Below are 13,923 nucleotides of genomic sequence, written 5' to 3'. Positions count from 1 at the left end.
TTAAATTTTTATGAATTTTGTTCAAAATTTGGAAGCTTGATTTATGAAAACTTCGTTATACAATGAATCATTTTTTTATAAAAATATATAAATATAAAAAAAGATTTATTTAGTAAAAATTTAAAATGGCTATAAAATTGCATGCGTAGAATCTAAAAATTCTGAAAACAAATTTCAAAAATTCAGAACAACTTTTTTAATTTTGTAAAATTTTTATGAATTTTGTACAAAGTTTGGAAAAAAATTTTCAAAAACTGAGGACAACTTTTTGATATTTGTTAAATTTGTATGAACTTTGTACAAAGCTTGGAAGATCCATTTAAGAAAATTTTGTTATACAATGAATATTGTTTTTTATAAAAATATAATAAAAAAATCATCAAATATTCTGAAAAGTATAAAGTGACTTAATCACGTAAGCACAAGTGTATACCACAATGCCCGAAATGAGCTGAGGAGTCGATTTAGTCATATCTGCTCACCAGTCTGTTCGCCTGCGCGCATTTAACTCGACTCGATTAATATATTTGAATGAAAGTTGGTACACATATAACCATTTTTCCAAGTAAAGTTGGGATGGAAAATGTACGAAATCTAGCGATAACCACGCCTGCCTCCCAAATAATGGTATACTTCAAAAAAGAAAAAAAACATGATATCTTTAGAAAAGGAAAACTATTAAAATTTGGTATAAATGATGAACCCAAGAAGGGGAAACAGCACGCAAGTAAAATTAAAAAAACAGGCACAACTTTGGGTTACTGCGTGTATCTCGCTAATGACTTCATTTGGGGGCGTCCATAAATTACGTGAGATATTTAAGGGGGGAGGGGGGAGGGGGTCGAATCAAATCTCATCTAACCTTTCGTTGGAGAGAGGGGGCGGTCTCGGCAAATATCACGCAATTTTTTTTCTGATTGAAACAAAAAAAAAATTATACTATTTTGGTCCATTATCCAGATTGTACATGCTTAAGATTTAATCTTAAGCGTAATCGCAGTATGATTAAGATCATTCACTAATTCGTTCGAAAGAAAATAATTTCATTCATACTTCGACGTTATACATTACTGCTGTCAAACCATCATATTTGTTTTATACCAAATAGCTCAATTTAATCTAAATTTACGGTACAGTCTATCCCGTCGTTTGTTTTCGCGCCACTATCAACCGAACGTGCGACTCGATGAACAAGAGCGTACGAGCTGAGTGGCAGCGACACACGGACAGGTTCCAACCTCCTTTGTTTAGAGAGAGCCAATATTTACTCCAGGTACATTGCAGTTGATTCATACCAAATTTTTATGCGTGCCTATTTGTTTTGTTTTTTAGTTTTTTAGCGAGCGCGAATGTCAAAAAATTTTTATTAAGAGTTACAAAGGGAAATTGTTTTTAATTTTTTTTTAGGTTGTGAAATGCGATGATCAGAACTGCTGCAGCCCACACCGGAGTGATCTGCATATGATTCTTCACGACCGTTTTCTGTCACCTCCATACCCCATCACTTAGGTTGATTGACGTTTGATAATTCCGGACTTTAAAGAACATGACGGAAAGTCATTTGCTCCATTTCTAATACGCCTACCGATTCAACCGCTGAATGCCTTTATCAGCACGGCTTATGAACTCTATTGCCCAAGTATACGTGATGATTTAGAGAAAATATGCTGCAGTACATGCGGTATTTACTTCGCATCTATCACAAGAGCTGCAGAGCACAGGCGAGCAGTTCACATTGCACCAGCTAAGCAAGCGCGTATGTACCACAAAGTGCGACCCTCACGGATTGTCGAAAGACGAGCTAATGAGTTACTGTGCGCAAGCGTCAACGGCTTAGAGTGGATAGATCAGAACGAAGTTGAAGGGGCAGATGATTTTACTGAAAATCATATGGACATGTTGGTCCCAATAGTCTCTCTTGAAACCGCGCATGATTCTCCATGGACTGAATTAGAGTAGATATTCTTTTTTTAATCGCAGTAGCTACGATTTAAGTCTTCTACGAGCATTGTTAAATTTTTATTACACTTATAACTCTCAGCAGTATTGATTACTAGTCTTAACTAGTCGTAAATAAAAGCACGAAGCAATTTTTTTTTCCTTTTACGATAACAATCTAACGCGTTTACATAAGAAACCCACATTTTGAAAAATCTCACGTGAGATTGGGGGATGGGGAGGGGGTTGAATAAAATCTCTCAATATGAATTAAATTTCGGAATGTTTCTTAGAGTGCTGTGTGGCGAGGCGAACTCGAAATATGTGAATCAATATGCCAAATAAACCCCCTCAATAACCCAAAAACTTGTACATAGTAAATCGAATTGCATCGTCCAACGATTGCCGTAATCAGAGTACAATCATCATTAATGGCAAATGCTTCAGCTACCTCGCATTACCCGCATTGCGCTGACATATTCACGTTCTGGCTGTTGTGGCGCACAATAGCATTTTTTGCTGAACAGTATCTGTTTATTTTTTTGGATACGGTTCATTAAATTGAGTAATAGATATATTTTTTCCATGAATACAAGTCCATAAAAAAAGGTATATTTTTTTTGTTTCTAATGCTCATTTATATCTATTTTTCAGGCTTGTTAGGGTAAAATAAAAAAACATTTTTTTGAATATGTATTTTTTTTTTTAATTTTTGTTTCAGAATTCATAAGATTATTAAATTATTTGAAAAGGAATTTTTTTGTAATTTATTTAAATTTTTGCAAAAAATTATAAATCTTTCGATAAGATGATTAATTTTGCGCCACCTACATAATCATTTAATCGTATTTATTTACAGAGCTGTTATATACCTTTATTTACAATACTTTAAAAGAAAGACCACAAAAAAGTATTGCATTATCTGTATATGCCAAAGAATACACAATGTAATAATCTACATATTTTTGTTTGATGCTGAAAATAATTTTTGCAATTAGATCAAATATTGCTCGTAGATTTTGCACATTATTTATGGCACATAAGGAGCTGATTCTGCTCCTGCTGGTACCTCCAGTTGCACTCTAATTGCCCCATGCATTCCAAGTAAAAGTCTCCTGTGGAAAAGCGGCGCGAACACATAAACGATTCTTTTCCTAATCCATCTGCAGTTGCCACGCACGCGACCATCAACTTTTCTCGCATATCTGGTACCACGAGGAGACGAAAAAAACACCAAGCACCAAGTAGCTTCTGAAATTTTTGCAATTTTTATATATGCAAGTGACCTTAGTAAATAATGATTAATAAGCATTTAATATAAGAATAAAATTAAGCTTGCTGCTGCTGAAATAGTTTTTTTATACTTTTTATTAGAAATAATCACAATTACAAACCAGAAACCCGAAAAAACAATTTATGTCAAACGGGAGCAATAGCGGCTAAGAAGGAGGCGTGGAGCTACCTTTAACTTAATGTATTATTTTCTATTTTATATTTTGCGCTTTTTTGAATATTTATTTATGTATTTATGTACAAATTAAGTGGAAAAAGGAACACGTTTTACTACGTCAAGTAATTTTCCAAGAAGAAACGAAAATTTATTAAAGAAGAAAATATGTAACAAATTTTATGTGCATAATTGTAGCTCAAAACTATTTTTTAAGACATATTTTGAATTTATATCCCTTGAAAAAAATCCCTATTTATGTTCTTCTCATCAAACATATTCCTAATTTACACCACATATTTTTCTATTTTTTGAGTATATAATATGTTTATATATTATATCTATATTAGATTAGATTATATTAGATTAGATTTGTGGGGGGTTGGACAAGTCCAAGCACTCAGTCAAGGAGACCATTGTACTACAACCGGATAGATTTCAGTAGAAAAAATAGTGATGGGAAAGATAAAATGTGGGTGGTAAGACGGATAAATTGGATTCATTGATGAATCTTAACAGATCTGGAAGAGATCAGTATATCGAAATCCAATATCTTAAAAATTTTTTGCTATAGGCCGTAGTTCGTCTACCGTTATGCGATCCCATTCTCGACGCAACGTTTGCTTCAGGGACTCCAAAGTTTTGTGGCGTTTTGCACAGGCCCTTGCTTCCAAAATCGACCATACGCTGTAATCTAGCGGATTCAGATCCGGTGAGTAGGGTGGCCATTCTTGGGAAGTAATGAAAGAGAGGAAATTGGCTTTGCACCACTCTTGGGTTGTTTTTGCTCTGTGAGCTGGTGCCGAGTCCTGTTGAAACATCCACTCATCGTCACCAAAGTGCTGCTGGAACCAGGGAAGAACAACTGCTTCTAGGTAATATGTCTTGACGGTAAACTGCTTCATTGATTTTGACTCTTTGGTCTATGAAAATCAGAGGAGTCTTGCCACTGGCGCAAATTCCTCCCCATACTATGACAGATCCCGGATTTTGACGATGTTCAACAATGGACGAAGGTACAGGGGCTTCTGTAGACCAATTTCTGTCGTTTTGACGATTGTGAGCTTGTTCGACGGTAAATAGCTTCTCATCTGTAAAGAAAATTTTTTCCCAGCCCGTACCTGCGGCTCGACGTTTGGAGCGAGCGATATCTTTCGAGTCTTACTTTCTTGTTTTCATCCGGTAGCAGCTGACATTTTTGTAGTTTATAAGGCTTAAGTCCAAGTACTTTTTTTGCTATAAAGCGAACTGATTTACGATTGATGCCTGTCTCACGAGCAATTTTCCTCATGATGATGATGATTTTTCGGTTGTTGGAAGTATTAACAGTTCGTTTTCTTCCTCTTCCAGGACGATCACCTTCATTACCAAGCTTCTTAAATCGTTTGATTGCACCAGAAACCAATGAACGCGCAATTCCAAGCTTCCGTGCTATCTCGCAGTTGCGTGCTTCTAGCTGATGCAGGGCTATAATAACTGAGAAACTACTTGACACCGTTACACAAAGTATTTAAAAAGAACTGGAACAGAAACGGATACTTTTGTTTGTACTTCAGAACACACACAACAATCACAAAATAAGAGCAGTCGATAAAAAATGGAGAATTCATAGGTCAAGACGTACTGTTACCACGTATCCCAATGATCCCGACAGACAAGAAATATTATGTATCCCACAGCACTTCAATAAACATCGAATTGAAACTAAACTTTGTAATGTCACAATTTTTTCGAAAAAAAAAAAAAATTAATAAAATGGTTTAGAATGAATTGAATATTTGTGTACTGATTTTTCTTTAAAGTTATTTTTCTTAAATTTATTTTAGTTGTTGGCGTAGCAACGCGCGCCGGATACAACTAGTTGTAAGATAAAAACAAATCTTATATATTTATTTAAATTTTTCAGTAATGACATCAAAATTGCATACAAATAATAGCGAAACAAATATTTTTTGGAAATCATTATTTTCTTTTCAGAGCGCATATAAAACATTTACAAATTTTTTTTTTTTGATATTTATTTATATTATTTCTATTGTTTACATTTTTTATTTTATTATTTTTTATTTTTATTCCAACTGTATTTGCCATTGGAAAAAACTAAACAACATCTCGAATATATTTTTTCACAAATTTTTATTTTTTTAAAACAAGGTTTTCATATCTACTGCAAAATAATATTTTTTTAATGCAAGTTTAAATTTTTTCTTTCAGAAATCATTGGAAGATTAAATATTGGCAGAAGATTACATATCTGAAGAAAAAGACATTTTTTTGACATTTTTATTTGATTTTTTCAAATTTATTATTTACAAAATTTTTCAAATATATGTAGAATGAAATAAAATAAATGTATAAAAACAAAATAAAAAAATTGATTTATTTTAATTTTTTCAGCAACCATATGGATATTATATAAAGGGTCCGCCATATAACTTTACGTAATTAAAAATGCTATAAAAAAGAAACTACTCAATATTTTTCCAAACTGTTCTTTTTATTTTGAACTACAATCCTTCCGGTTAATGATGGAACACAACTTCATTCATTGGAGTTTGTACGGCATCATACCAAGGTCTTTACGCAAAATTCGTTTCAATGATGTCTCCGAAATGTCCAATTGTTGAGAACGACGGTGAACTGATGTTCCTGGTGATTCACGAACACTCTCGGCCACAGCAGCAATATTTTCGGGTGTACGCACCTTTGGTCGGTCACGCGTTGGTTTGGCAATAAGCAACCCAGTTTCTCTTACTTTTTTCGCAAAGTAACGCCCATACGCTTCATTCGGTGCTTTTCTTCTTCCCATTGCCGTACGTACTTTTCGTACACATTCTGCAACATTACCATGATTTTCAAAGTAATGTCGCAGTATTTCCCAGAGTTCTTTGAGCGTATACACAACCATTTTTGTTCAGCGGAAGAATAAAACTAATTTTCTGTCAAATCAGATGACAGCTAAGTGTTACCATTCTTCAAATAATACCTAGTTCAAATCAGTAACGATAGATGGCGGGCCCTGTACATACTATAGCAAAATAAATATCTTTTCTTGCTCTAATTAATTTTTTTTCGGAACGCATCTCAACAAAACCATTTGTTTGTATAATTATTTATATTATTTATGTTACTAATTTCACTATATATTTGCTTTTTTATATTGTAGTTTGTTATTTTAAAATGATAAATATTTCCTTTAATTTTTTAAAATAAATTTTTCTCATCTATTGTAAAATACACATTTTTTTGATGTATGTTTATATTTTTACTTTTAGAAATCGTAGGAAATTACATATCTGCATTTTTTATTTCCTTTCACTCCTCTCGGGAGCCCTATGCCTCGACAAGACACTTGTCTTGCGTTGGTTTCGTTAATCTATTTGATTTCTGACAGGCTGGGTGGTTGATTAGCCTGCCGCTACAATCTGCATATCTACATACCGTTCTAAATTTTGCTTTATTTTTATTTTCCGCAATCTACACTCATATCTATAGAAAAAGAAGTAGAGTTTTGGTTACTATTTATTTACTTTTTTTTCAGATATCATGGAAGGTAGGTAGGTAGGTTTGGCAGCCGCATCGCACATAGAGACAACGATGCCACTTAGACCACGGAATGGGTCCATATTGAACCATCCTGAGTTTTTGACAAATCGTAAAAGGTTGTTGATACATAAAGTGTATAGATTATCTATATTCGTTAAGAAGTAGGATTTTAAAAATCGGTTTCTGCTCTGGCTAGAGCTGGGCATGTGCAAAAAAGGTGTTGAATTGTTTCCAATTCCTCCTCATTTCTGCAGCTACGACAGAAATCATGCGTGTATACGCCTAATCTCCTTGCATGATTTCCTATGAGACAATGTCCTGTGAGGGCCCCTACTAAGGTCCTGATTTGAAGTCTACTCAGTTTTATAATACTCTTGGACAGACGTAAATTTAGCCTTGGCCATGTTTGCCTAGCAATTTTGCAGGTGTTAGCGCTAATCCATCTTTGATTTGCAGAATTGATTAGTGCGTCCTTAATGAGAAGCTTACAAGTTGCGAGAGATATTTCCATAAAATTACTTATGTCTGGCATACAGGTACCTTCTCTTGCAAGATGGTCTGCCCTACCGTTCCCTGGTATATCTCTGTGGCCTGGGACCCAGCATAATATTATACAATATTGTTTGGCCATCTCATTTAGAGATTGGCGACAACGTAAGACACTCCTTGATGTTGTTTGGAATGCATCCAGGGCTCGTAGGGCAGCTTGGCTGTCTGATAGAATGCAGATATCCGTTGATGATATTCTGTTTATCTTGAACCATTTTAAGGCTTCATGAATAGCGTTTATTTCCGCTTGAAAAACGCTACAGTGATCCGGTAATTTAAAGGATTCACTTATAGAAAGCTCTTCGCAAAATAACCCTGATCCTACACCGGTGTCCATTTTGGATCCGTCCATGTAGATCTTAACGGGTGTGTTGGATGTTGGATCTTCTTCAAGCCATTCCAGTCTAGAAGGGATTTTCATTAGGAAATTCCTTTTGAAGCAAAGAATGGGAGGGTGATAATCACAGTCACTGGGTATATCCGTGTAGGAGTCTAAAATGGTTGAATGTCCATGTGTGACAGTTCTCCATTGTGAGCGCGCTTTGAGCCTTAAAGTGGCCCAGGCCGCTGAGTATTTTCAGAAGAGATCTAGGGGTGGCAGATGTAGCATGATGTCCAAAGCCATGGATGGCGTGGTTTTCATGGCGCCACATATTGCTAGTTCCGCTGATCTCTGCACCTTATTCAATAAATTAGAATAGGTTTTTTTCTGCATAGCACACCACCAGACAACATTTCCATATAGAAGAATGGGTCTCACGACAGCAGTGTAGAGTCAATGAGCAACCTTAGGTTTAATTCCCCAGGTCTTACCTAAAGCTCTCTTACAGGCATAAAAAGCTAGGTTCGCTTTCCTGACTCTTTCTAAGGTGTGTGACTTCCAAGTCAGTTTCCTATATATGTTTAGTTTAATCATCATGGAAGGTTACATTCAAAGCATTTTAAAAACAGTTTTTTTTGTAATTTATAATTTTTCAGAATTTTATTTCTTTGTTTTTCTTTAGAAAACATTGGAAGTTAACGTCGATATTAAAGTTTAATTAAATTTTTTTTCCGAATTCGTATCAACTGCAAAATAAATAAGAATTGTTAGATACTTATTTCTATTAATTTAGATATTTTTATTATTTACTTTAAGATTTTTATTTATTTATATTATATTTTGTTATTAGAAAATAAAAACAACGTGCCTGAACATTTTTACAATTATTTACATAGTCGGTTTTTAAACTTCATATCAATTGTAAAATAAGAAACATATTTTATATTTATTTGTATTATTTTTCGGAAATCATATATTTGTGTTTTACCATATACACTATATTTTTCTATTTTTTAATATTTTCTTTATGTCTTTTTTCCAGAGTTTACAGGTAGTTTAATTTCATATTATTATTTAATAAACACAAATTTGATTTAAGTATTGTACATATTTATTTTTTTGTAATTCACATCTATTGCAAAAAAAAAATTAGTTTATTAAATTTTTGTTTTTTAGCAATCATGTGAAGACTACAAAGGTCGTTTGAAAAGTCCGTGCAAAGTCAGAGAGTGGGCACTACTGTCGCGTATATTTAGTTAGTAGCATCTCTTGGAAGAACCCATTACAAGTTTCAGCCAGATCGGTATATTTCTTTGAATCGAGGAAGTCGAGATATCCAGCAATGGCCCCACGCGTGCACTTGTTACAGGATTCTTTAAAGACGTAATATGGAGGAATAAAAACAGGATAAATGGAAGCATATTCCGCATATGCAAAACTAAATGCAAGTACTCCGATCAATCGCTGGAAAAATACGTTTAAATTGCATTAAAAACAAGAAGAAGACTCGAGTTTAAAACGACCATGTGACAAGGGCTGGAGCGACGGGAATATTAGACCAGCAAGAGTTTTATACCATCTGGAACACGTAGGCCGCGCCGTCCACCAAAGAGATGGCGTGAAAGCTGGGTTTCAACATCAACGGAATTGCAATAATACATTTTTTTGTAATGTATACAAAATTGTATATATGTACCTGTAAATTGTGTGAAGAAAAACATTAAAATATAAGAAAATAATAACAAGAAAATGAAGAGGAAGTCGAGTGATTTTTCTTTTTCCACATGACAACGCTCCAGTTTACGTCTCAGCAGTTGTAGTCGCAAACTTAATGGAAATAGGCTTCCAACTCGTTCCACATGCCCCTTCTCACCAAGCTTGGCTCACTCGGTTCTCTGGGACTACTGTTTCCCAATTTGAATAAATGGTTGGCGGGAAAAAAGATTTTATACAAACGAGGAAGTGATTGCTGAGACAAATAGCTATTTTTTATTCGGAAGAAATTACTAAACTAAAACAGCGCTGAACGAAGTGTATACGCCTAAAGGAGGCTATGTCGAAAAATAAAAACGATTTACCCCAACCAAATTTCGTTAAAAATTAAAAAAAAATTAAATCTTTTTAATGTTTTTTTGTTTAACAAAATTTTTTTGTTTTACAAAAACTTAAGTCGTTTTTATTTTTGCTCGTGCACGGACTTTTCAATTGATCCTGTACACACGTACTAACGTAAAACAAATATTTTTTTTTTTTACCTTTTAATTAAATTTTTTTCAAAATTCATACTATCCGAAATTTTTTAAATTTTTTTAATATCTATTTACTTAATTTTTTCCAGAATTTATAGAAAAATACAGCGAATAAAATGACCAAGAAAATAGCACAAACTGATTCCGATACTTTTTTCATACAAAATAATATTAATTTTCCTTGTATTTGACGTATAATTGCAGAAAGGCCCTTTTTATATTATTTACAGTGTAAGTTGTGTAAAAGGCGTAATCTCCAGTGGGTAACATCGTGGCAGCATTCAAAAGGCTTTGATCGATGCGTAAATTTTTTAAAATCAGCTCGTGCTGCATAAGAAATTTTAGGATTGTTATTACTTTATTTTATCGTTTATTTGCAAATAATATTTCACTTTCGCACTCACTTCATAGGGGCAAGAATGATTGATGTTTGTGTAGGGTCGCACAAAATCGTACAGGTAATTTATCAATGGATTATTTTTTGTGCTCATGAATTTGCAGGCGTCAAACTTGGTGTCGACTAAATAGGGATGATAGCCATTTGATTTTTTCATAAGCTGCAAGTGCACCTGTGTGTGGAAAATGAAGGTAGCAGTAGCATAGTTCTCACATACATAAATATATTTCTCGGAATTCTTCAGAAATGTTTAAAATTTTGCGCTTCTTTATTGTTATTATTTTTTTGCACACTTTCATTCATACGCACCGTCACATCCTCCAGTGGCTCGGAAAGCTTCACTCTGATGGTGATTTCGTTTAAGTTGCGTTGCACCAAACGCAAACGGCACTCAGGGAAATTTAAAAAACTTTTATTGAAGCTGGTGCACTGGATGTTGGTTAATGAAGCGCGTGCGGCAATTGCCCAATACTGTCCGAGACTGTTTACCAACAGCAGCCAAAGCAATGCATCACCACTCATATGCGATTTCATATTGATGTGGGAACGATTTCGGAATGCGCCTAATTTAACATCGCGTGTAGCAATAAATTTATTTTCATTGAAGTTTGCTATACTTTCAATAATTTATTATTATCTCTGTTTTTTTAATATTCATCCCCAATTTGTTTAATTGCGTGTAATTTTGTTTATTGTCTCTGGAAATCAATATTTTCGACATCGAGACATTAGAAAGCGATTATTTCAAATAATCTGATGCTCATATTGTAATCCTCCATATGCATAAATGTGAGTTTCTCTGTTTGGTTGCAGTTTATAGACTTACGAACCGTTAATTCGCTTGGGATTTATAACTCGATTAGGTTCGAGCTCGAAATGTTAGTTATCTAATTCGTAACGCAAACGCGGCCGCCGTAGCCGAATGGGTTGATGAGTGACTACCATTCGGTGTATGCATAGGTTCAAAACCACGGGCACGAGATACCAACTGAGAGAAAAAAATGTTTCAAATCACTGTTAGCAAGCAATCGCTAACCTTCTCATAAAAAGCCATCGGCAGTTGGGAGCCAGCGTAAAATTGTAGGTGCCTCCATTTGTGGAAAATATCAAAATGCACGCCACAAATATCATATAAAGGTGTAAGAGCTCGGCGAAACACTCAAGAAAGAGTGTAAGCATCAATTATACATTTGCTTACATACATACATATAAGAAAACGCTACTGGAAGAAATGGACCTGGTAGGTGGCACTAGGGTTGTTGCAACCGATCGTAATTTAAGTTTTTGGAAAAAATTAACCCGTCATGTTGCCAGATAGCGCCCGGGGCTAAGTATTGCAAAATTCTTATATACAAAAATCAAATATAGTTGTAAGTTGGGTGCCAGATCACTTTCCCTCTTAAGGTGTTAAGGGTAGTCAGAGGCCCGAAAAAACGATAATTTCCAATAATATTTTTGCTAGTCAATTGCTTTATTTTACCAAAATAAAAAACATAGCATTAATATATCATGTTTCGACCTGACTTCAGCAAAATTAAAAAAAAAAGAAAACAACATTAATACTAGTAAAAGTTATCGCTGTTTATGTGGAGTCCGTTCCTCCAGAAGTCCCTTGCGGTGATCGGACAAGAGAAATGAGTTTTCTAATAATCTTCTGCCTGATCGAAGCTTTTTTTCAAAATTAAAAATATGGTTGCCTCAGGAAATATTTTTTCAGATTTTCGAGAAAAAAAAAGACAATTAATTATTAAAAAAGAAAATCGAAATTTTTGAAAAAAATCTTTCAATCAGGCACGAGGTTTTTATGTTATTCAAAAGCAGTATAAATTTTATTGAAATCTATCAAGTGGCTTTTAAGTTACAGTTATCACCAGTTTAAAAAACATGGTTTTAAGAAAAACGCATTTAAAGTTCAGCTACTTGCTCTTGAACGCTCCGGAGCGCCTGAGCGGCCTTTGTTAATTGTTGAATAACTCGAAAAGTATTTGTCGGATTCACTTCAAATTGTCACTCAATATTTGTAAGATACCATACTATAAGAAAATGCAAAAAAATCAAATGTTTTGATACCTCCGACTACCCTTAACCCTTTAACTCAGGATATAATAACTGGGATCTCAAAACTCAAAAACTCCATCCGAATCGACTTTGATGATCTTTCGGCTACTTTATTTAAAACTTTCACTGTTCTGGTGGCTCCGCTGAAAATACTTTTCAATAAATCATGTTCTGGAAAATTCACTGATGCTTGGCAATTCGCTTCTATAACTCCTATGTTCAAAAGCGGCTGTAAGGGTGATATATGCAATTATAGACCTATCTCACAGCTCCCTAGTGTATCGAAGCTTTTTGAAAGCGCCATCAAAGTTAAAATATATTTCTCAGTTAAGAGTAAATTTTTCCCAAACCAATACGCACTTGCATTGGGTTGTTCTACACTGAAAAAACTGGCTGCCTTTAGTGGCTGTATCTCGGCGTTCTCTTCTGGGCGCCAAGTTGATTGCAGTTACGCCGACTTTTCTAAAGCCTTCGACAAAATTTGATCGACAAGGATCGCTTGCCTGGCTTTTCATTCTACTTTTCTGCAATGGCTTAAATCGTATTTGAGTGGAATACACACTCGATGATATTCAATCTAAACCTTTTTTCGCCACCTCTGATGTACCAGAATGTCGCATTTTGGGTATTTATAAATGACAATGGTTCTTATTTTTCTTTCGCTAACTTTTTATTATACGCCGACGATCTGAAGATTTATTCAGTCGTTAAGAATACTGCAGATATGACGAAACTCCAATCCGAACAAGATGAATTATATTCTTGGTGCCTGAGATCACATATTTCTTTAAATATTAAAAATGCGTACATCCTTCTTTTTCAAAATCACGCAGCTTATTCAGAACCCGGTATAGCTTCTTTGAAGGAATCTGGCAATCCCTTCAAGATTTTAGGAATATTGGCGTTACCTTTGATATGAAATTTTCATTCATCAGTCATATTAATTTTGTCGTTTCAAAGGCATGCGCTCTGATTGATTTTGTACTGCGTAAGAGCACTGAATTGATGGATCCTTTCACCATAAAATTGCTTTATACCTTTTTTGTTCGCTCGCATGCTGCAATAATCTGTCCACTTTTCCACCAGTTCCGCATTGATAGAATAGATTGCGTGCAGAAGGTCTTTCTAAAATTTGTCTTAAGCTCATTGGGTTTCTCGGATCCAATGCCTTCGTTAATGGCACGTTTTGTGCTGCTCAATTTGAAATCGCTCGACAAAAGAAGGTCAATACTAACTTCAACTTTTATTTATTGCATTATACAGACACTTTTAGAAAGAATAAATTTTAATGTTCCGCGGATGTATCTTCGTGCTTCTTTACCTTTCTATGCGGATAATGCTAGAATGAATTATACTCGTAATGCACCTATTGGAAGGGCTATTTGCGAATTTAACCAAATCTCAACATCTATCGACC

The 13,923-nt window shown here is 34.5% G+C and overlaps 1 protein-coding gene across 1 annotated transcript; it reads right to left on the bottom strand.

Moving 5' to 3' along the window:
• Window positions 1–10,222: 10,222 nt before the first annotated feature.
• Window positions 10,223–10,982, bottom strand: LOC129247467 (uncharacterized). The gene is made up of 3 exons (XM_054886600.1): window positions 10,758–10,982; window positions 10,456–10,620; window positions 10,223–10,378 (listed from the first exon to the last, which is right to left on the bottom strand). Exons 1-3 carry the CDS (start codon window positions 10,980–10,982, stop codon window positions 10,223–10,225), a joined length of 546 nt encoding a protein of 181 aa, XP_054742575.1.
• Between the last annotated feature and the right edge of the window lie 2,941 nt (window positions 10,983–13,923).

The sequence above is a fragment of the Anastrepha obliqua genome, chromosome 5 (genome assembly GCF_027943255.1).
Source record: "Anastrepha obliqua isolate idAnaObli1 chromosome 5, idAnaObli1_1.0, whole genome shotgun sequence".
NCBI classification, from domain to species: domain Eukaryota; kingdom Metazoa; phylum Arthropoda; class Insecta; order Diptera; family Tephritidae; genus Anastrepha; species Anastrepha obliqua.
Note: the sequence above shows the minus strand (reverse complement) of the source record. Positions and strands in the feature narration are given on the sequence as shown.